Source organism: Herpailurus yagouaroundi, unplaced genomic scaffold, assembly GCF_014898765.1.
Source record: "Herpailurus yagouaroundi ecotype Mexico unplaced genomic scaffold, PumYag 187, whole genome shotgun sequence".
NCBI lineage: Eukaryota > Metazoa > Chordata > Mammalia > Carnivora > Felidae > Herpailurus > Herpailurus yagouaroundi.
In genome coordinates this window covers 4,661,818-4,685,542 of record NW_024412418.1, presented here as the reverse complement: position 1 = coordinate 4,685,542, position 23,725 = coordinate 4,661,818, and the positions used below count along the sequence as shown (strand labels likewise).

The 23,725-nt window shown below is 36.7% G+C and overlaps 3 protein-coding genes across 3 annotated transcripts; all 3 read left to right on the top strand.

Moving 5' to 3' along the window:
• Nucleotides 1-442: 442 nt before the first annotated feature.
• Nucleotides 443-1,390, top strand: LOC121043816 (olfactory receptor 8J2). Its single transcript, XM_040495816.1, has one exon. The coding sequence runs from the start codon at nucleotides 443-445 to the stop codon at nucleotides 1,388-1,390; it is 948 nt and encodes a 315-aa protein (XP_040351750.1).
• A 9,932-nt stretch (nucleotides 1,391-11,322) lies between these two features.
• On the top strand, nucleotides 11,323-12,264 carry LOC121043815 (olfactory receptor 8K3-like). The gene has a single exon (XM_040495815.1). The coding sequence runs from the start codon at nucleotides 11,323-11,325 to the stop codon at nucleotides 12,262-12,264; it is 942 nt and encodes a 313-aa protein (XP_040351749.1).
• Nucleotides 12,265-19,475: 7,211 nt separating this feature from the next.
• LOC121043934 (olfactory receptor 8K3-like) lies at nucleotides 19,476-20,465 on the top strand. Its single transcript, XM_040495910.1, has one exon. It carries the CDS (start codon nucleotides 19,476-19,478, stop codon nucleotides 20,463-20,465), a length of 990 nt encoding a protein of 329 aa, XP_040351844.1.
• The last annotated feature ends 3,260 nt before the right edge of the window (nucleotides 20,466-23,725 follow it).

The window sequence follows — 23,725 nt, the reverse complement described above, 5'->3', positions numbered from 1 at the left end:
TATACACAGAGCCTGTGTATATATGGAAATATATACAGGCATGAATACACACACACACACACACACACACACACATATATTCTTCCAATATTATAATCAATATATTTAATACAGTCATAAAACATTAATACATGTAATAATATAATTACATATATTCATCTAATAAGCTATATCTAACACTGAATAAAAAAATGAAAGCTTGGTAAAACAGTGTTAAGAAACTGAAATTGGTTTTCAGAGTGTTCATATTTTTCAATTTTGTGAAAGAATTGGAACAAAAAAATTAAGATCTGACACTTTTAAGTGTTTGTGACAAACACTTAACAAAAGAATCCGATTTAAATAAAACATCTTACTTTCTAGCATCTACCAGAAAAATCTATCTCATCATCTATTAATCTCCTTCCATTTTCTCCTTTAGAAGATGAAAACCACCAAATAAATGGCCCAAGGGAATCTCACCCCAGTGACTGAGTTCATTCTCACAGGAGTCTCAGACCTCCCAGAGCTCCAAATTCCACTCTTCTTTGTTTTCCTGGTGATCTATGGGTTCACTGTGGCAGGGAATCTGGGCATCATCACCCTGACCAGTGTTGACTCTCAGCTTCAAACCCCCATGTACTTCTTCCTCAGGCACTTGGCTATCATCAATCTTGGTGATTCTACTGTCATTGCCCCAAAAATGCTGGTTAACTTCTTGGCTTCAAAGAAGACCATATCCTACTATGGATGTGCAGCCCAACTGGGTGGGTTCTTAGTCTTTATTGTGGCTGAGATTTTCATGCTAGCTGTAATGGCCTACGACCGCTACGTGGCTATTTGCAACCCCCTGCTCTACGGGATGGTGGTATCTCCACAGACCTGTCTGCTGCTGGTATCCCTCACATACCTCTACAGTCTGACCACAGCACTGACCGTCACCTCCTGTGTGTTCTCTGTATCATACTGCTCTTCCAATGTAATCAATCATTTTTACTGTGATAATGTCCCTTTGTTGGCATTGTCCTGTTCTGATACCTACATTCCAGAAACAGCAGTATTTACCTTTTCAGGGACCAATTTGCTTTTCTCTATGATTATTGTTCTAATTTCCTATTTCAACATCGTCCTTGCCATTTTGAGGATACGTTCCTCAGAGGGTCGACAAAAAGCCTTTTCCACCTGTGCCTCTCACATGATGGCTGTCACTGTGTTCTACGGGACCCTTCTCTTCATGTATTTGCAACCAAGGAGCAACCACTCATTGGATACTGATAAAATGGCCTCTGTCTTCTACACCCTGGTGATACCCATGCTGAATCCCCTCATTTACAGCCTAAGGAACAAGGATGTGAAGGATGCATTGAAGAGTTTCCTAAATAAGCCATGTCAGTCTTTCAAATTCATGTAAATTTAAAATTACAGGTGTCTTCTTTTAAGGGTTTTTATTTGCTCCTGAAAAGCTAATCTCTACTAAGTGCAGAGACAATAAATAGTTAAAAATTCTATCAATATCAATGGTAAAATCTTAACCCTTTCGATTCCAACCTCAAATACGCAACTCTCCCTAATACAAAATGTATTAGTTGACCAAAGAAAGCACATTTATTTAAATAGTAAACAATAATTTCAAAATAAGCATATTTTAGAGCTCAACACAACCTGTTACTGGGTTTTTAGAATTTCTAATCAAGGAAGGGAAAGTCTGAGAGCTTGGAAGTTGATTAAGAGTCACGTTATCTTCCTCGCCAAATATATGTTTTCTTCAGCTGTTAAAAGTTTTATTTTTACTTGTTGCAGTATTTTGTTGTTCAATTTCTTAACCTTTAGAATCCATTTTTATCTTGCACTTAACATAAATTTAAATCACCTTTCAGGGAAAATAAAAACCAAACAAGAATGCTTAGATATACATGGAAATAAGACACGTGGGAAAACAGAAAAAGAAAACACAAAAGAGGATTCCACTTTTTCATTCTTCTCACATGGTGCATGTACACAAAGGAAAATGTTGATATTCATACCAGTGTGACATAAAATCAATATTTCCATGTCATAATCTCGTAACAAACACTCATGTAGAGTTCATTGTCTGTATTATTTAACCATAACAACAAACACCACATCTTTTAGCATATTTATTTAGTGTGCTTTGAAGTAAAGTGTTATTAGAACAAAAATAAAGCCAGTGTTCTCAAAGTGACACAAGTTCTCAAAGGCACCATGACCACACACACACACACACACACACACACACACACACACACAGTTAACAGTCATTATGTGTCATATCTCTGTCTGTACATGTAAAATGCTGCTAACTTACAATGGACTAAGGGAGACTGGTCAGGGCATGCAAGGGAATGCAAGGTCAGGCAATGTCTATGATTAAAGTAAATTCAGGAAATATTCAGGGAAGTCAGAAACAAGCCAAATACAGGAACCATGACACTCAGGTCCATGAGCTAATTTCTAACTTTAGTCATGAATAAAGAGCAAAGCTGAAAACATAAAGTCACCCTGTATGATGGATACTTCTGGTCTCATTTTACATAGCAGGGAACATCTTCACACTTCTGGGGGTTGCACATGGGCATTTTTGGTGGGTAGGTGGGAGCATATTCTTCTGCCTAAAACATCTATATCCATATTGGCATATTTTGGGAAGCTGGGCAATCTAAAACATTATGTCTGTCTCATTCACTATTACTCACAAAAGCTTACATACTATATACCCTTTCTGCATGCATTACCTACAAAATTTGTCCTAAACAAACTATACACAAAGCCTTCTTTGAAATAAGGAAATGACAAAGCATTTGGCTCAAAGGTTCCAAAGTGTATCTGCACATACACATGCACTCACATATCACTTGTACACATTTATCAGAAATGATGAATCAACATAATCAACCAACCAGGCAGGCACATCAGCCCAGCACCAAGCTTCTGTGGAATAAGATAGGGAAAATAATTTATATGTCAGCTTTGATCTCCAATTGATCAAACCTCATCCTGTGAGACGTTAAGTCACCTGTGCTTCCAGCTTCTCCCTACCTAACTGCTCTGCAGTTTCCATGGCACCGGTGTCCAGAGACAATAAGATCCCCCTAGTGGTGAGGGGGGAGAGAAGATGCAAGACAGTCATAAGACAAAGTCTGACCACCTATAAAGCTAGGACAAACTTCAAATGACATCACAAAGCCCCTCATTCTGCAGCTGCCACAGAGGCAGTAGACTGACCTGACTCCGTAGGAAGTGATGCTCAGGGCAGAGAGCATCTCAAGTGCATAAATCTTGGGTGGTCCACCCTGAATCTTCTCAAGACCATGAAAATAAGAAAAACCATCAAACTTTCCCAAATTCTGCAGAGCAAATGCCATTTCATAAATTCAAACCCAAAAACTTACTGAAGGACTATTTTCACAGCAGCTCATTATGCTTTGAATCACCATGATCATACACCTTAATATTTTACTTATGTCCCAAGACATATATCTAGTATTAAATATTGCCAACTATATCAATAATCTAATAGATAACAGAGATTGGTATGATTCTGAATTTTTTTCAATGCAAAAGTTATATTGAGGAATTGTAAGTCTTCCAATGGAGATTTTTTTTTAATCACTTAAGGTTTATATAAGTTTGGTTTGATCTATTAATGTCATCTGCCTGGAAGTCCAGAAGCATTCACCAGATGTAAACATGTCATAGGTCACATCTATCAACTCTCCTTCTCAAATGGCTATTTCCACAAGCCACCTCCATGGCAATGAAAAAATATTGTTAAGGAAATCATTCAAAAAAGAAGTGACTTCACTGTAAATATGGGTGGAGGGAGGCAAAAAAGAGATTTCTATGATAGCATCAGGTTTCTTTTGCTTAGAGAAACTTAGCTAAAGCCCAACAAAATAATTCTCCACTGCTTTTCTTATATCATCAGACTTAAACCTTATACTAGTTCCTTGTCTTACTCCATCTTTGTTCCGCCTTTCTTTTCTCTCTGTGTCTCAATAAAAGCTACAGATTTTTTTTTCTTCTTTCCTTCTGTGCAAGGCAGAAGTACTACTTATGAAGCTTGATATTCTTCCACAAATTATGCCCTGTGGCACTATCTAAGCTTCTGTCCAGGATTGGTTTTGACTCTTTCAATAGCTAAACAGCCATTTTTACGAACAATCATTATTTGGGTTGGAGAAATTTTATTGACAGAATAGCTTTGGTAAACTTTTACCTCAGTACACAAAATACAAGACTTTGAGTTACCTAAAATGTAAATATGAGTATATCTAGTTCTTAAAAAGCAAACGCAATGGAATATTACTTGGCCATAAAAAAGGATGAGGTTGTTCAATTTGTGCCAACACAGAGAGACCTATGTAATAGGTAGTAATAGGTAAGTACTGTAATAAGTTTGACAGAGAAAGGCAAACTCTATATGATTTCACTTACTTGTGGACTATCCAAACAAAACAAACGGACCAACAAACAGTTTCTTAAGTACAGAGAACAAACTGGTGGTTGACAGAAAGAAGGTATGTGAGGACATGAACAAAATACAGAGAGGGGATTAAGAGATACAAACTTCCCGTTATAAAATAAATAAGTCACAGATATGGAAGGTACTATATAGAGAATATATTCAATAATTTTGTAATAGTAATCAACGTTGATAATGGTGACTATCCTTATCATGGTGAGCACTGTGTAATGTATAGAATTATAGAATCAATATGTTAGACACCTGAAACTGATATAAAATTGCATGCTAATTCTATTTCAATTTAAGAAGCATCTGACTACAAAAGCAATTTTAGCTATAATTGTCAGAAGAGGTTACTAATGATTTTTTAAATATAAAGTGCCAAAAAAGTACTTTAAAATGGCTATTTCAAAGATCTAATAGTTTTTGTGAATGATAAAGGTTATGAATGTTTGCGCAATCACAAAAAGTGATCAAGACATGAACTCATGAGATTATATTACATTAATTTAAAACCTTTACGAAATATGTGGGTAAGATATTTTCATGTTAAGATATGGATGCCTAGAACATTGCATATTGATCACAGAATATATGACATTGGGGGAAAACTAATAGTTTCTTGATCTCTTTTGTAATAAATTTTCTCTCTGCTGGCTTTCTCTCTCACGATTTTTCGGCATTTTATCAGCATTGCATGGTCCACCAGAGGGAACTACAATCTCTGAAACAGAAAGGCACTGTAGGAAGCATTCAGGGCAAGTGCACAGTGGTGGAGAGATTGGCTGCAGACGGGGAGATGCTCTGTTACCACAGGTGAGTCAGGCTACAACTCGGCCACTTCTCCACTCCTAACTGCCAGGAGGCTGAGATCCCACCAGCCGGGTGCCCAGGAGGAAAAGCAAGATTTGGAGGTCATCCCCCAACCTCTGCCTCAAGATATGTGTCAGGGTTTTGTCACCTTGATAACTATTTTATTGGCATTATCACTGTTGTAGACATTCAAGTAGTAAGATTAATATTAAATTAAATTAAAATTTAATTTAATAAATTAAAATTAACACATATCTGTCTTTGTTATAATTTCTGAACTTCTTTGTTGGCATGGATTATACTTAGTGCATGTTTCTACTTCAAATCTAGACCAATATTTGGATTCCTTAAGGAAAATAATGTATTGGGGCGCCTGGGTGGTTCAGTTGGTTGAGCGGCCGACTTCAGCTCAGGTCATGATCTCTTGGTTCATGAGTGTGAGCCCTGCATCAGGCTCTGTGCTGACAGCTTGGAGCCTGAAGCCTGCTTCAGATTCTGTGTCTCCCTCTCTCTCTCTCTCTCTCTCTCTCTCTCTGCCCCTCCCCCACTTACGCTCTGTCTCTCTCTGTCTCTCAAAACTGAATAAACATTGAAAAATAATAATAAAAATAATGTATTACACCAAGAAAAACAATTTTGTCTCTAAAAAGTTACATCTGATTTTAATTATTTGTTGCAACTTTTACCATTTGTACAAGTCATACATATTCATAAATTAGATGTCCAGACTATGATGTGCTTGGATACTGATAGTGGAATATATATTAATGAAAGAAACCTTTAAGTAGAACTATCTTTATTTAAATAAATTAAATGTACCTATTTTTCCCAAGTCAGAGACACAGAAGATATATCACAGATATGTTCATTCATAGGTCAGTGGGGACCACACACACAAAGTTTTTAATTGTGGTGAGACATGTAAAAATCAAAAGTTGCGGGGCGTCTGGGTGGCGCAGTCGGTTAAGCGTCCGACTTCAGCCAGGTCACGATCTCGCGGTCCGTGAGTTCGAGCCCCGCGTCGGGCTCTGGGCTGATGGCTCAGAGCCTGGAGCCTGTTTCTGATTCTGTGTCTCCCTCTCTCTCTGCCCCTCGCCCATTCATGCTCTGTCTCTCTCTGTCCCAAAAATAAATAAAAACGTTGAAAAAAAAATTAAAAAAAAAATCAAAAGTTGGTAACTAACTACATGCCTATTACTATGGGAGCAAACCTACTGTAAATGAGGACAGAATCAGGTTATAGCAATTTTATTTAAATAGAAATCAACAAAATATTGGAATTCAGGTAATAAAATGAATATAATTCAAAAACAGGGGCGCCTGGGTGGCGCAGTCGGTTGAGCGTCCGACTTCAGCCAGGTCACGATCTCGCGGTCGGGGAGTTCGAGCCCCGCGTCAGGCTCTGGGCTGATGGCTCGGAGCCTGGAGCCTGTTTCCGATTCTGTGTCTCCCTCTCTCTCTGCCCCTCCCCCGTTCATGCTCTGTCTCTCTCTGTCCCAAAAATAAATAAACGTTGGAAAAAAAAATTAAAAAAAAAAACATATAATTGAGTGAGAACCTTAGATATCAATGAGCTATGTAATATGTTGTTCAATTTAAAGCATATGTCATATTTATTTTATAAAGCTATACTCCACTGTAAAGACATGTATTAGTTTTTGTAAAGGAGGACCTATGTGGAGAAGAGAAATACGAGTGGAGAGGGAAAATTAGTACTCAAGATATACATGGATGTGGAATTAGGGTGTCATTAACTCAATTTACTCCTTGAGGTTAGAAAAAGAAATAAATATAGGAGTTACACACATATTCATAACTTTTATTCCTTCTGAATCTTTTAAAACCCTATAGGCCATATTTAGATAATTTTGTCTTTATCCTCAGATATAAAATATGGAAGAAGTCTTTGCAGGAAATGCCGAAAATATGTACTTTGTAGGTGATTAAGACATATAAGAAATAATCTATTAAATCCAGATACCTGAGTAAATGCAATAAAAATAACAACTAATAAAAGCAGGTGAATTGTAGATGTAAACACACACACACACACACACACACACACACACACACACAAAACAAACAAACAAAAAACATTTCCTCAATAGAGAAATCAAAGTTACTCTAGATAATTGGCAAACACCAGTGACATCATTTCCTGTTCTCAGAGGCTTTGGGAATAACCAAGAAGTGCATTCAAGCTCCCAGGGGAATGTCGCGAAGGGAGGGGACACTCATAAATTCTTCTCACAGCAGTCAGGCTCATAATCGCATGGGGGAACAAGAAGCCAGTCCTCGCTTAGGGTAAGTAGATGTCACTGATTATAATGATTGCTAGATTAGCTGCAGGAATGATTTTTGATGGCTGTCTCCAATTTAAATGAAAGATATGAATATAGTCACCAATTCCAGACTCAGTAGATTCTATCAGGTATATTAATAACGTCTGTTCATAACCAGGTTTCTTTGGAGTAATGGTATATGTTTACCAGTATTATTATGTTCATTGAAGGTGATAAGGAACATCATTTTTATTTGTCATTATTCCTACATTTATGTTGAGATTCTAGACAATAAACATCCTGAAGGGGGAGTCAGCATTTTTTGCAAGCTCAGCTTAAAGTCACCCTATCTCCTTCCCTCCCTCTCTCTTTCCCTCCCTCCTCTCAGTGGGAGAGCAATGTTCTCCATTTAACCAACCCATTTATTTCATTTGAGGCTATTGGCAAAATGTTACAGAATATCGACTTGAGATTGGGTGCTTACATTTGCATAAGAGAACATCCTGGGACTCATGTCCATCCTCCTGGTCCTAGTACAGCTCTCGAGTTTCTGCTTTCATCTAATAAGAGTCAGGTGTGATGCTCAATTTCCTTGTTTCTTTTCAGGCAGTGCTTGGTTAGGGCTGGTGGGAGGAGGGCCACTTAATACTTACTCCATTGAATTTCAGAAGATTTTCCAGGGTTTGTAAAATCACAATAAAATGGATGTTGGGATGAAGAGGTTTGGCCAACTGTACGAACTACTGTGGATTAGTCCTTTCTTTGGGTATAATTTTTGAATTTTTTTTTCAACGTTTATTTATTTTTGGGACAGAGAGAGACAGCGCATAAACGGGGGAGGGGCAGAGAGAGAGGGAGACACAGAATCGGAAACAGGCTCCAGGCTCTGAGCCATCAGCCCAGAGCCCGACGCGGGGCTCCAACTCACGGACCGCGAGATCATGACCTGGCTGAAGTCGGACGCTTAACCGACTGTGCCACCCAGGCGCCCCTGGGTATAATTTTTGTAGCTTCAGGCATTAGACTTTGTCATTTGTTTGGTTGTCGCTAGTGAATGTTTGTTATTGCTTTGCTGTTGATATTTTGTTAATTTGAATAGATTTTTGGGTAAAGCAAATTTTGTGAAGTAGTTTTATCTCCCAAATTAAACTTGAATTTTTTATTTGTGGGCAACCAGAGGTTCTAGTTTTTAAGGTTATAAAAGGTTAACATTTTAAGGTTATAAAAGTTTAACATTTTCTTATAATGTTAAGTCCTTGACCTTGTAAGGATGAGCAAATATCCGATTTCTTCATCCTATATAGGGATAAACATTTTCCCTAGCTCCACTGAATAGTTCGATTTTGCATGCTTGTCCTAACATGCTACTTCAGTCATAAACTATAGTTCTATTCATTCATGGATCTTTTCCTGAAGTCCTTATTCTGTTCCACTGATGTATGCCATATTGTTTCAATAATTCCAGCTTTATAATTTTACCATTTGGTCTTTTCAAAATGTCTTGCTTATTCCATATAATTTGTATTTTCTTAATGCCTTTGAAATCATTTGCAAATTCTACAAATATCCTTAGATTTCAATTGCAAGGGCATCGATAAAATAGACTAATTTCAGCAGAACTGACATTTTGTCACTGCATTGTGCAATCTAGGAACATAGTATTTGTACTAATTTATTTAAGGCTTCTATAATGTTTCCATAAAACATTTTAATTTTTCTCCTTTTAAGAGTAGGTTCTGCCTAGTTTTTAAAAGATATCCTACAATTATGGAATTTTCTTTTTATTCTTAAGTTTTATAGCTTTTATCTATCCTAAATATTATTAATTCCTCATCTACTCATATGGTCATTTTGTTTTCTAATTCATTCTGATAATGTGGTGAATTCTAATTATAGATTTTCCAAAATTAAACCTTCCAGCCAAACATGGAATCAACACAGCTTGAACAAGTGTTTTATAATTCTTACACATTTTTAAAAGTGATACCAATAATATATTAGTATTGTTTAGGGTTTTATATCTATATAAGTGAAATTATAGGCCTGAATATATTGTGGTTTTTTAAATTATATTTTTATTTTTTAAATCAGGATTTTGTGCCTCCTACAATGAGTCACACTGTAGTCCTCATTTCTTATATATTGGAGAGTTTGAAATGATTTTTTTCCCCACAAACTTTGGAAGCACCTACCTTTAAAAACAATCTGAAGGAGAAAAGAGTTGGAAAAGTAGAGGTAGATAAAGTTCAATCCTTAAATTCAATGTGTTAGAACCAACCAGTTTATGTATTTTTATGGAAGATGAAATAAAGGGGTAAGAATTGTGTTCAAACTAAAATATAGTAAATATATTCCATTTCTGTCCATGCCAGGTCCTTTGGCTTTATCTGGATCAAATAATCATTTGTCCTGGTCCATGTACATTTAAACAGGTAAAATTTATGTACATGGAATAAATCATGCCACATCTCTTTCTCCTTGTTCCCTATCTCTTTGTCTTTCATTCATGTCCTTCATGCAATATTATTTTCCAGTCTCTAAGGCATTCGAAATAGCACTGCCTACTTTGGAGTGACATTTCTCTTTGTTGAATCACTATTTTATAGCAGTTTTCTGGATAATTGTAGGGGGTACATTAGCAAATACATTTTAATAATTTTTATTTGCTTTAATATGTGCTAGAAAACTGTAAATACAACATTAAGCCAACATCAGAGATATTAGTTCTTAGGTCAAAGCAAATGTGAGAATGACACTTAGTGTTTTTCTCATATTGAATAACTTCTAAATGCAGGTCTCACTTGGTATGCAACACAGCAAAAATCATAAACTGAAAAAAAAACACATACATGTGCTGAAATTTCACATGCACTGTTCTAGAGAAAATAAAAGTTACTTATGTATGTTACAGTGCACATGTTGGGGACTACTGCAAAATAGCTATCTTGTCTATCCTCAAAAAATCATCAACAATATTTAAAGCTCATAAAACCATAGTGAAATGATAATATGGTTTCAAAAATGAAATGAACGGTGGAATGGGAATGCCATTAGTATGCAGAGTTATAGTGAGAAAGTAAATCAAAGTCTATTCAATTAGTTAATCACGGTTTTCTCTGGAGGTTGAGACTAAGGTTGCAAGGGCAAGAAGTAGAGGGTATTCCTTTTATTATAATTCCTTCCAGTTTTTAAGCGAAAAACATTTCTAAAAAGGATATCAGGATTTCCACTCAAGATCAAACGTTTCTAATGATGCACTGTTGACAGAGTCATAAAGGGGTTGTATATATTTGATAGTTGTAGCTAGCATTTGGCACAAAAAAAAAATGGCTACTATATATCTTAGGTTATAACACTTTCTAAATTTGGTTCCAGCTTCAATGTTGGCGGTGAGTCTTGTTTCAAGTCACCTCATCTAAATTTTTTTTTAGTGTTTAATTAAGAGACAGAGACAGAGCATGAGTCGGGGAGGGGCAGACAGAGAGGGAGGCACAGAATCCAAAGCGGGCTCCGGGCTCTGAGCTGCCAGCACAGAGCCAGACATAGGGCTCAAAGCCACGAACTGTGAGATCATGACCTAAGTCGAAGTCAGACGCTGAAGTGACTAAGCCACTCAGGCGCCCCTTAAGTCACCTCATCTAAAAACTTGGATTTGTCTTACCCATAATGACTTTGGGTTCTAAAATGGGAACAGATGCTGTCTCCAGAATCTCAAGGACTCTTGTGATGTTTCTCCCACAGCATTCTTCCTTCATGGCCAGGATGAACCAACCAAATCAAACAGTGCTAACAGAATTCATCCTAATGGGAATTACAGACCGGCCTGAGCTGCAGGCTGCCGTCTTTGGACTCTTCCTCAGCATCTATGTGATCTCAGTGGTGGGCAACCTGGGCATGATCATCCTCACCAAGGTGGACTCCAGGCTACAAACACCCATGTACTTCTTCCTCAGACACCTGGCTGTCACTGATCTGGGTTATTCAACAACTGTAGGACCAAAAATGTTAGTCAATTTCATAGCTAATCAAAACACAATCCCCTATAACGGGTGTGCCACACAGCTGGCTTTCTTCATCTTGTTCATCATCAGTGAGCTTTTCATCCTGTCAGCAATGGCCTATGACCGCTATATGGCCATCTGTCATCCTCTGCTTTATATGGTTGTTATGTCACAAAAGGTGTGCTGGGTGCTGGTGGCTGTCCCCTATGTCTACAGTGCCTTTCTTTCTCTGATAATCACCATAAAGATTTTTATGTCATCCTTTTGTGACCATAATGTCATTAGACATTTTTATTGTGACAATCTTCCCTTATTAACTTTGTTGTGCTCAAGCACACGTGACATTGAGTTGATAATACTGATCTTTTCAGCATTTAATTTGGTGTCTTCTCTTCTGATAGTGCTTGTCTCCTACATCTTGATCCTGATGGCCATCCTCAGCATGAACTCTGCACAGGGCAGGCACAAGGCCTTCTCCACCTGTGGATCCCACCTGACAGTGGTCGTTGTATTATATGCAACTCTATTCTTCATGTACGTGCAACCCAAATCCAGTCATTCCTTTGATACTGATAAAATTGCCTCTGTATTTTATACTTTGATAATACCTATGCTGAATCCCATGATCTACAGTTTGAGGAACAAAGAGGTAAAAGGTGCCCTGTGTCGGATATGGAAAAACCTGCACAAACTGCCTATGTAGAGTTCACTGTGAAATACGTATATAATAAATTAGTTTATAGACTATTGTTGATTATATGCCATAGGCCTTAGAAAGGACTAATGTATAAAAGTCACGGAAAACTAGAATTGTTTTTCCCATTTGCAATGTAGAGATGTTTCAGTAATGATGATCCTTCTGATATCATTTTTGGTTTCAGTGGAGGTGACTGAAGTCCAGACTACTGTTCTCACATTCCTAAGTACTTATGTTACAATTGAAGACAACTTGTATTGTTTCTTGGGTTTGTTGTAATACATCTCCCCTTAGATATTATTATTTAAAAGGCTTTCTAATGTCTTTGCCTAAATGTTAAATAAATGCTAGTCCCCACCACAATGGCATATGGCATATAGAAGATGGCAACTATTGTTCCTGCTGGGGGAAATACACACAATAATGAATAATCAATTATATCTACCTTAATGACACTTGAACTCTATCCTCTTGTTGTGGGAAGCATCTCAGCTTTTATTAAGCGATATGTGTACCTGTATATGCTTGGGGAAAGCAGAAATAAAAGTGTATTTATTTTCGGGCGGCATAATTGTTTACATTAAAATTTCAAAACCTGTTCATGCTGAAACATTAGAAATAATAACTGAATTTTGCAAGGTTAGTGCACATTAAGTCAGCATTTTAAAGATCAGATTTGTTTTTTTGCTTTACAATAACAAAAAAAGGTAAAAGTAAAGTTTTAAACTATCAATTACACTAGAAATGAAAAGTCTATAATACTTAGGGAAAATTTAATGAGCAAGTTGCATCACATCTCTGCCACAAACTATAAAAAACATTACTGAATTATTAAAGAAGTCATAAATGTAGCATATACCATACCATTGCTGAGAAGAAATAAATGTTGCGTGGTGGTTAGTTCTCCCTAAATTATTCTATATATTTAATGTTGTAATGATCAAAACTGCAGCAGCATTTTTTAATAGTCAAGTAGATTTTAAAGATTACATGGAAATCCAAATATCTAGAATATTATAGAAGAAAGAATACAGAGGCATTCCAATAACAGATACCAATTTCCTTAATTAAGCAATATTATTTTAATGTATAAACATTAATAAACTAGATTAGTTTTAAATTATTATAGAAACTATTTTTTAATCTTCCTTTCTTCATTCTTTCATTCTTTTCCCTTCTTTATTTTAGATTTATGGAAGCTGATTATAAACTTAATTAAGAGAGGCAAAATGCCAAAAATACAAAGATAGTTTGAAGAAAGATTAAAGTTACAGGAGTTATACTACCAGATTTCATGACCTATTATAAAGCTATAGTAATTAAATTTCTTTTTTCCTAATTGGTATAGCCGCTGTGGAAATAGTGGCTCTAAAAACTTAAGAGGGTCCTCTAAAATTTAGAAATGAAAATGCCACATGATCCAAGAATGTCATTACTGGGTATTTACCCTAAGAATATAAAAGAATACAAAAACACTAATTCAGAAGGTTATATGCACGTCTATAGTCACTGCAGTAGTATTTACAGTAACCAAAATATGGAATCAGCCCAAGTAGCCACTGTTAGATGATAGAATAAAGAAGATGTGGAATTTATACACAATGGAATATTACTCAGCCTTAAAATGGATGAGATCTTGAGGCACCTGGGTGGCTCAGTTGTTTAAGCATCCGACTTTGGCTCAGGTCATGATCTCACGGTTCATGGGTTCGAGCCCCACGTTGTGCTCGATGGCACAAAGCCTGCTTGGGATTCTGGTTCATCTTCTCTCTGCCTCTCCCCCACTTGTGCTCTGTCTCTCTCTATCAAAAATAAATAAATGTAAAAAAAAAAAAAAAAAAAGGATGAGATCTTGCCATTTGTGCCAACATGGGTAGACACAGGAAGTATTATGGTAAGCGAAACAAGCCAGACCGAGAAATACAAATACCATATGATTCACTAATATACGGAATCTAAAAACAAACAATCAAATCGACAAACAAGCAAAGTTAGATGTAGACCTATCAATACGGAGAACAAATTTATGGTTGCCAGAGAGGAGGGGGATGGGGGATAGGCAAAAAGGCCGGGGTGGGGCGGGGGAGAGGAAGATACAGGCTTCCAATTATGGAATGAGTTAAGTTACAGGAATAAAAGGTACAGCATAGAAAATATAGTCAATGGTATTGACAGGTGGTAGCTACACTTGTGGCTAGCATAACATAATGGATAAACACGTTGATTCACTGTGTTTTACATCTGAGACTAACGTACATTGTTTGTCAATTACACTGCAATAAAAAAAAAAAAAAAAAAAAGGAAAGAGAACATTGTCCAGAAAACGGACCAAATGATTGATGGAATACAATAGTGACATCAGAAACAGATCTACAAATACACTGTTACCTAACTTATGATGGATGCATCACTATTTTCTCAAAGAGAAAGAAAGATCTTTTCCATAAATACTCTTAGGCAATTTGTATATTTATTTGGAGAGAAAAAAAGGATCTGGGCGCGTACCCAGTCCCTATACAGACTCAATTCTACTTGATTAAAGATCTCAATGTGAAATACAAACATCTAAAAGGAAAGAATAGTGAAACATCTTGGAGATATTGAAATATATAAAGCATTTTAAACAGACCTCATAAAACAATGGTTATCTAAGATTTAAAATGATTCATTGCACTGATTTAAGAAATTATGTTCATCACAATTAATAGTATGAGAAGGAAACTCTAACAGTGGGAAAAGATGCTTTTAAAAAAAATTTTTTTAGAGGGTGTGGAGGCGCAGAGAGAGAGAAAAGAGAAAATCCCTATCTGTCAGCACAGAGCCCAACACGAGGCTCAAACTCACAAACCATGAGGCCATGACCTGAGCCAATATCAAGAGTCAGACTCTTAACCAACTAAACCATCCAGATGCCCAAGGGAGTATTTTTTTTAACGTTTATTCACTTTTGAGAAATAGAGAGAGACAGAGAATGAGTGGGGGAGGGGCAGAGAGAGAGGGAGACACAAAATCCAAAGCAGTCTCCAGGCTCTGAACTGTCAGAGCCCCACCTGGGGCTTGAACCCATGGAGGGCGGGATCATGACCTGAGCTGAAGTCATATGCTCAACCAACTGAGCCACCCAGGCACCCCTAGATGCCTGAGGGAGAGGATACTTTTATCAGACCTACATAATCAGACAAATCGTGGACAAAGGATTTGTAAGCATAATATAAAGGTAACTGTTCCAAATCCATAAAGTAGACAAGAAATACAATATGAAGATGACAAAAGGTATTGGTGTGGACATCAAAGATGTGGGAGTAGCTGTTTTTAATTACCATTTTCAAGAAATTCTTCTCCATATCAGGGCAAAATGTTTTTATAAACTATAAATTATTAACCTTAAAAAATACATGACAGGGGTGCCTGGGTGGCTCAGTCTGTTGAGCGTCGGACTTCGGCTCAGGTCACGATCTCCCAGGGCGTGAGTTCGAGCCCCGCTGCAGGCTCTGTGCTGATAGCTCAGAGCCTGGAGCCTGCCTCAGATTCTGTGTCTTCCTCTCTCTCTCTCTTTCTCTCTCTCTCTCTCTCTCTCTTTCTCTCTCTCTCTCTCTCTGTCTCTCTGCCCCTCCCCCACACATGCTCTGTCTCTGTCTTAAAAATAAATAAAACGTTTTAAAAAATTTAAAAAAAAAAGGTAAAAAAATAGATAAAAATAATTCACAGTGTTAGCAGGCAGAAAAAGAATTATTCATGTGTGTGTGCACATGTGAGTGTGTGTGTTTAAGGGGACAGTTCATCGCAGACAGCAGACTGAAGGATTCTCCTGGGGTCCTGGTAATGTTCCAATTTTACTATCATCATAGCTGTTTGATCTGGATTCTGATTACACAGCTGTCTTGAATTTGCAAAAATGTATGATGCATGCATTTGTTAACAAGTATATTATGTTTAAATAAGTTAAAACACCACAAAAAAGGGGAAAACAAGTACTTGTAAATTTTTACTTTTACTTGTAAATTTTTTTAATGATGTAGTAAGCATCATTCAATCATCTTCATTCTGCCCCCAGAGATAAACTCATAAAAAGCCATTGTAGTAGAAGAAGATCATTAAAGGTTGCAAGAACAATGAAAACATCTTTCCTACAAATACAACGATTTGATTCCAGATCGCTGGGTTACAGTAGAAAGACTTTACCAGGAGACATTGTGGAAAGGTATCTAACATAACTTTATTTGCAGGGGAATATAAAGATGTCCTGTAGAATTAGGAGATATACCATGCCTTTGTTTGATATTTTCAAACGCTTGAGGCATAATTAGCTTGTATTCTTTGTCCTCAGGGAGAGACTCAAAGGAGTAAAGTCATCCATAAATCCTTACTGGGTTGTGCCATGAACAAATGGGAGCCCAGAGATTTTCCACCTCGCAGGTGAGCACACTAGCTGTCTCTGTGACTAACTCTGAGTCTAGTGACTCTTCAGGACCCCACCTCCCATTTACATTATTGTCCCCAAACCCCCAGCCGCTTCCATGATTTAACTATCTCTTTAACAGTTCTCTTTTGTTAACTGAAGTTTCTGGGCAAATACAAGGTTGTAAACATCTTTATTATAATTTTTGGTGAAAGCTAGACGTTTGCTAAGATGTAGCAAGGTTGTAATCATTGAATAGTGGGGGAAAAAAAAGCAATCTCTGAAAAGGGAATTGGTTAAGAAATTCACACCCAAGACCTTAAGATTTTCCTGTTTAGTTTCTTTCACTTGGACCCTTAGTAAAATGTCAAATATGATACTATTATGTGTAGTTAATTGGATATTTTCAGAATTTCTAACTCAAATCACACATTTCCATAGTGGTTTCCAATCCCTCTAAAGTAAAAGGATTGCCTCAATGTGTTTGTAACACTTGCAATTTCTCTGTTTCAAATACATCATGTGTTTCCCAAATTTATCAATGTCCTTTTCAAACCATCCCTTTTAGTTGGAAGTGAGGTGAAAGCAAACTATTAAAGCATTGATATCAGTACGTAATGCCTCCATCACCCCATAACATCTGATTAATAACAGGATTGCCCCTCTTCCTTACCTGTAAGCTTTGGAATAGTCTCTGAAATGCCATCAGATTATCCCTTAAATAACGAAAAGCACATCTCATGTAGATTGGAATTAAGATTAAAATATGTGCACATACAAATTTCAATAAAGAAGAATTCTTGCAAAATTTTAAAGCAGTAATATGTATTTTGATTACAATTACAGTGTATTTTCCACTTAATAGTTTTTTTTCTAAAACTCTATTCCCCCTTGAAAATTACTTTGATGTGTAAGTATATATATTTAAATCTATATTTTGCTGACCTTCCATGTTGAATATACTCATTGTCACCTAATTTAGTGTAAAAAGATGTATTTGGCAATAGGAGGGGGCATGGCTGGGGAATAATTTAATTCTCTCACCTCTATCCTTAGGGTAGTTTTATAGTGAAGGTCCAACGCTAATCTCATTGTGTTTTTTACATGTTTGAAGAAAAGTTGGGAGGGAAAAAAACAGATCTAAAAGGTAAGAACCAGGTTACCTTCAATAATCATACAAAGTAATGTAAATAGAACCATGTAAAATAAAGTTTAGTGTTTTACATAGAACTCTAAAGATAATTAGAAACACGTCATATCTTTTCTCATATATAAGGGGACTTGTATTTAGTAGCATGGATTTAAAAGAGAGCACACACTCTGATATTCTCATTTATTCCGTGAGATTTATGATGCTTTTATTTTTTTATTTTTTATTTTTTTTTAACTTTTTTTTCAACGTTTATTTATTTTTGGGACAGAGAGAGACAGAGCATGAACGGGGGAGGGGCAGAGAGAGAGGGAGACACAAAATCGGAAACAGGCTCCAGGCTCTGAGCCATCAGCCCAGAGCCTGACGCGGGGCTCGAACTCACGGACCGCGAGATCGTGACCTGGTTGAAGTCGGACGCTTAACCGACTGCACCACCCAGGCGCCCCTATGATGCTTTTAATATCCACCCGAAATATGTCCCTAACTGTATTGTCTCCTGAGAATGAATTTAGTGTTCCTGACCGCTAATCTGCTTTCTCTCTCTATGGATTCATCTCTTCTGGATATTTCATATAATGGAATTATATAATATAATACGCACAGATGTTTCCTTTTATACTTGGCTTCTTTTGCTTAGCACGTTTTAAAGGCTCATCCATGTTGTTGCATATAACAATACTTCTTTCCTTGTATGGCTTCCTAATTTCTTATTGTGTGGAGACCACAGAGATGCTATCCATGCATTGGTTGATGGACATTTGGGTTGTCCCCAAGTTTTGACTATCATGAACTGGTGTAACTCTTACGAATGCTGTCATCAACATTTACCTGCAAAGTTTTTGTATGAACTCTTGTGGTTGTCAGTACTTTGGGGGTACACATCTGGAAAGGAATTACTGGATCAGAATGGTAATTCTTAGCTTGATGTATGGAGTCACCGTCAAACTCCATCCATAGTGACTGTACTATTTTACCTTCCCATTAATACACAAGGATTCTTATCTCTACACCCTTGTCAACCTTTGTGATTTTTTTTCTTTTCTTATCTTTTCTTTTTTAAGCCACCTTAAGACAAGCGAAGTGGTATCTCCTTGTGGTGTGGATTTGCATTGCCCTCATGGCTAATGATGTTGAATATCTTTTCATATGCCGATGTCCATTCGCATATCTTCTGTAAGAAATGTCCTTCAACTTTTTTGCCTGTTTTTTTTTTTTTGTTTAATTTGGGTAATTTTTCATTTAGATATTGGACTGTAAGAGTCCTTTGTATATTTTATATACTAGACACTTACCAGATAGAAGATTGACAATTTTTTTCATTATATGAGTTAATTTTTCATTCCGTAATAATGTCCATTAATGCATACAACTTGTCTGTTTTTTACATTTTGATAAATCCAATTTAGGAGATTTTAACTTTGTTGTTTGTTATTTTGCTGTCGTATCTAAGAAAGCTATAAAGAGCTCAGTTAAGCTGAGAGAGGGAGAGAAAGAGAGGAAGGGAGAGAAAGAGAGAAATGAGCTGCCAGGTGCTGGAACAGACAATTACAGCCACAGGCCATAATGAAAGATTTAGGCCTTTAATCATTATTAAAATGGTCCTCTCAGTCATGTCATGAAAGTTAATGATTATTTTTGTATTTATTCCCAGTATAGGTTTCCCGAATGGCCTGCACAGACAAACACAATCTAACACTGTTGAAAGAATTCATTCTAATGGGAATCACAGGACTCCCTGAGCTGCAGTCTCCATTATTTGGACTACTCCTCACTGTTTATCTGGTCTCAGTCGTGGGTAATCTGGGTTTGATCATCCTCACCAAGATAGACTCTAGGCTACAAACACCCATGTACTTCTTCCTCAGGCACCTGGCTTTCACTGATCTTGGTTATTCAACAGCTGTGGGACCCAAAATGCTAGTAAATTATGCTGTAGATCAACATACAATCTCCTTTAATGGGTGTGCCACCCAACTCACTTTTTTCAATATTTTTATCATTAATGAAATTTTCATTCTGTCGGCAATGGCCTATGACCGCTATGTGGCCATCTGTAACCCTCTGCTCTACACAGCTGTTATGTCACAAAGATTATGTCAGGTGCTAGTGGTAATGCCTTATCTCTATAGTGTCTCTTTGTCTTTGTTGACCATCGTGAAAATTTTCCTTTCATCGTTTAGTGATTATAATGTCATCAGGCATTTCTACTGTGACAGTCTACCATTGATAGCTTTGCTCTGTTCAGGCACCGATGAAATTAGATTGATAATTCTGATCTTTTCTGCTTTTAATTTGGTGTCATCTCTTCTCACAGTCCTTGTGTCCTACATTCTAATCTCTGTTGCCATCTTCAGGATGAACTCTGCAGAAGGCAGGCACAAGGCTTTCTCCACCTGTGGATCCCATCTGGCAGTGATTGCCTTATTCTATGGCACTCTATTCTTTATGTATGTGCAGCCGAAATCTACTCATTCCTTTGATACTGATAATATGGCCGCCTTATTTTACACGTTGGTTATACCCATGTTGAATCCAATGATCTACAGCTTGAGGAACAAAGAGGTGAAAAATGCCCTACGAAGAACTTGGAGAAAGTGTGCAAACATAGACATACCTCAGATATATTGCGGGTTTGGTTCCAGTCCACCACAATGAAGCAAATTTCACAGTAAACCAAATTAAATGAATTTTTGGTTGTCCAATACATATAAAAGTTATGTTGACCCTGTATTATAGTCTGTTAAGTGTTTTTTAGCATTAAAGGTAATCATACAATGTGTATACTTATAAAAAAACACTGTATTGCTTGAAAATGCTGTCATCTGAGCCTTCAAAGTCATAATATTTTGCCTAGAGGGTCTTGCCTCCATCTTGATGACTGCTTACTGGTCAGGGTGGTGATTGCCAAAGGTTAGGGTGACTGTAGTATTTTCTGTTTTTTTTTTAATTAAAAAAATTTTAAATGTTTCTTTATTTTTATGAGAGAAACAGAGACAGAGCATGAGCGGGGAAGGAACAGAGAGAGAGAGAGAGGAGACACAGAATCCAAAACAGGCACAGAGCCTGATGCAGGGCTCAAACTCTGAATGGCGATATCATGACCTGAGCTGAGTCAGACACCCAACCAGCTGAGCCACCAGGCACCCCAACTGTGGTAATTTCCTAAAATAAGACAACAGTGAAGTGTGTTGCATTGATTGACTCTTCCTTTCATGAATAACTTCCCTGTAGCATGTGGTGCTGTTTGATAGTATTTAACCACAGTAGAACTTCTTTTCAAAATGGAATCAATCTTCTCAAACCCTGCTACTGCTCTATCGACCATGTGTATGTCATATTCTAAATCCATATTCTAAATCCACTGTTGCCAGTTCAACAACCTTACAGCATCTTCACCAGGAGTAGATTCCACTTGAAGAAATCACTTTCTTGGTTCATGCATAAGAAGCAATTCTTCATCCATTAAAGTTTTGTCATGAGATTTCAGCCATTCATTCACATCTTCAGGCTCCACTTCTGATTCTAGTTCTCTCACTATGTCTACCACATCTGCAATGAGTTCATCCACTGATGAAACAACTAACATTGTTTCAGCCTTGGACTATTGCTTGAATGGGTAGATTTCTGTGAAATTATGATTTGTGACTATATGTATGCTGAGGAAAGCATAAATAAAAGTATTATTGTTTGTAAGATTCATAATTGTATATATTAAAAATTCAAAAATATCTTCAAGCTGATACACTGAAAATAATGACTAAATTTTGCAAGGTTAGTACATATAAAGTTTCCAAATGAAAGATCAATTATTTTGCTACCCATTAGTAATAAACAGGTAAAAATAAAATTTTATTTTTTTGCCTTTTTTTAATTTATTTTTTTCAATATATGAAGTTCATTGTCAAATTGGTTTCCATACAACACCCAGTGCTCATCCCAAAATATGCCCTCCTCAATACCCATCACCCACCCTCCCCACCCTCTCATCCCCCATCAACCCTCAGTTTGTTCTCAGTTTTTAAGAGTCTCTTATGCTTTGGCTCTCTCCCACTCTAACCTCCTTTTTTTTTCCTTCCCTTTCCCCATGGGTTTCTGTTAAATTTCTCAGGATCCACCTAAGAGTGAAAACATATGGTATCTGCCTTTCTCTGTATGGCTTATTTCACTTAGCATAACACTCTCCAGTTCCATCCATGTTGCTACAAAGGGCCATATTTCATTCTTTCTCATTTCCATGTAGTACTCCATTGTGTATATAAACCACAATTTCTTTATCCATTCATCAGTTGATGGACACTTAGGCTCTTTCCATAATTTGGCTATTGTTGAGAGTGCTGCTTAAAAATAAAATTTTAAACTATCAATTACACCTGAAAAAATTTGTCTCATAGTTAGGAGAAAATCTAATAAACAATTTACATGATTTTGTGGTTAGAAATTACAAAAGCCTTGCTCAGTTATTAAAGAAAACATAGATGTAGGAGTACATCATGTCCATTGTTTGGAAGAAGTAAATGCTGTGATGAGGTCAGTTCTCCTTAAGATATCCTATAGATTTAACACAGTAACAGTACAATCCCAATAGTACTTTTAAATATTTCAGTTGATATCAAAATTTATATGGCAAGCCAAGAGATTTAAAATAGCCAGGCAATGTCCCACAAGATGAATCTAATGACAGGTACAACTTCCTTTAATAAAGCTAGATTATTTTTTAAATGTTTATTTACTTATTTTGAGAGAAAGAGATCACATGTGTGAATGGGAGAGAGGCAGAGAGAGAGAGGGAGAAAGAATCCCAAGCAGGCTCCCGGCTGTCAGTGCAGAGATGGACACAGGGCTTCTTCTCACCAGCAGAACCATGAGATTATGACCTGAGCTGAAATAAGGAGTCAGCTGTTTAACAGACTGAGCCACCCAGTCTGAGGCACCCAGTCTGAGGCACCCAGGTGCCCCAAAACCACATGTCTTGAACAAAAGGAAAATATCTTCACGACTCGGAATAAGCGAAGAAGGCCAGGGAGGTGAAGAATGAATGGATATAATATTAAATGAAAGACACCAGGCTCTCCCGAAATCACACTGGCTTATGAAAATATAAGTGAGATTGAGCTGTACTCACTTGGCACTTTATACAAGTGACCCATTCTGGTTTAGAATGTTTGATACAGTTGAGGAGTACTGCATGTAGGCAAGAATGCAAGGCTGATTTCACACACGAAAACCCATTACATAAATCACATAATTCAACATCCTTAACAGGTTTATGATGAAATTCAATGCTGATTTGTAATAAACTGCCTCGCTGAGCAGGATAGTAGAAACTGGTGTTATAAATAATATCTAAAGAAATCCTGCATGTGGGGGAATAAATCGATTGAACACAGAGGTATTGAAGGTAGTGAAAATACTTGTATGATATCATAATCATGGGTACATATTATTACATTTTAAAACCCTACAGAAAACTTGTAATATAATACTGAAACATTAAAGATTTTCCTCTGAACACTCCTAAGACAAGGAGATCCAGACTCACCGTTTATATTCAGTATATATTGGGCATTGTAGCTGGTTCACCACATTAGGAAATAAAAAATATAAAGATAGATGGGAAAGCACACACTACCATTAAAAAAAATTTTTTTGATATCTTAACTACATAGAAAAAACTATAAATAATTTATTAAAAATAGTACGTGTATTTATAAAATTTGCCGGATATGAAACAAATTACAAAAAATCAACTTTATTTCTATATCCCACCCATAATAATTAGAAAAAATTGAAAAAGAGATAATGTTTATGTATTTATTTATTTTGTATGACTTCCTTTATGTAAGGAAGCTAGAATTGTAAAATTCATAGAAGCATAAACAGTAGTTGCAACATGATGGAAGAAAAGAGAATGGGTA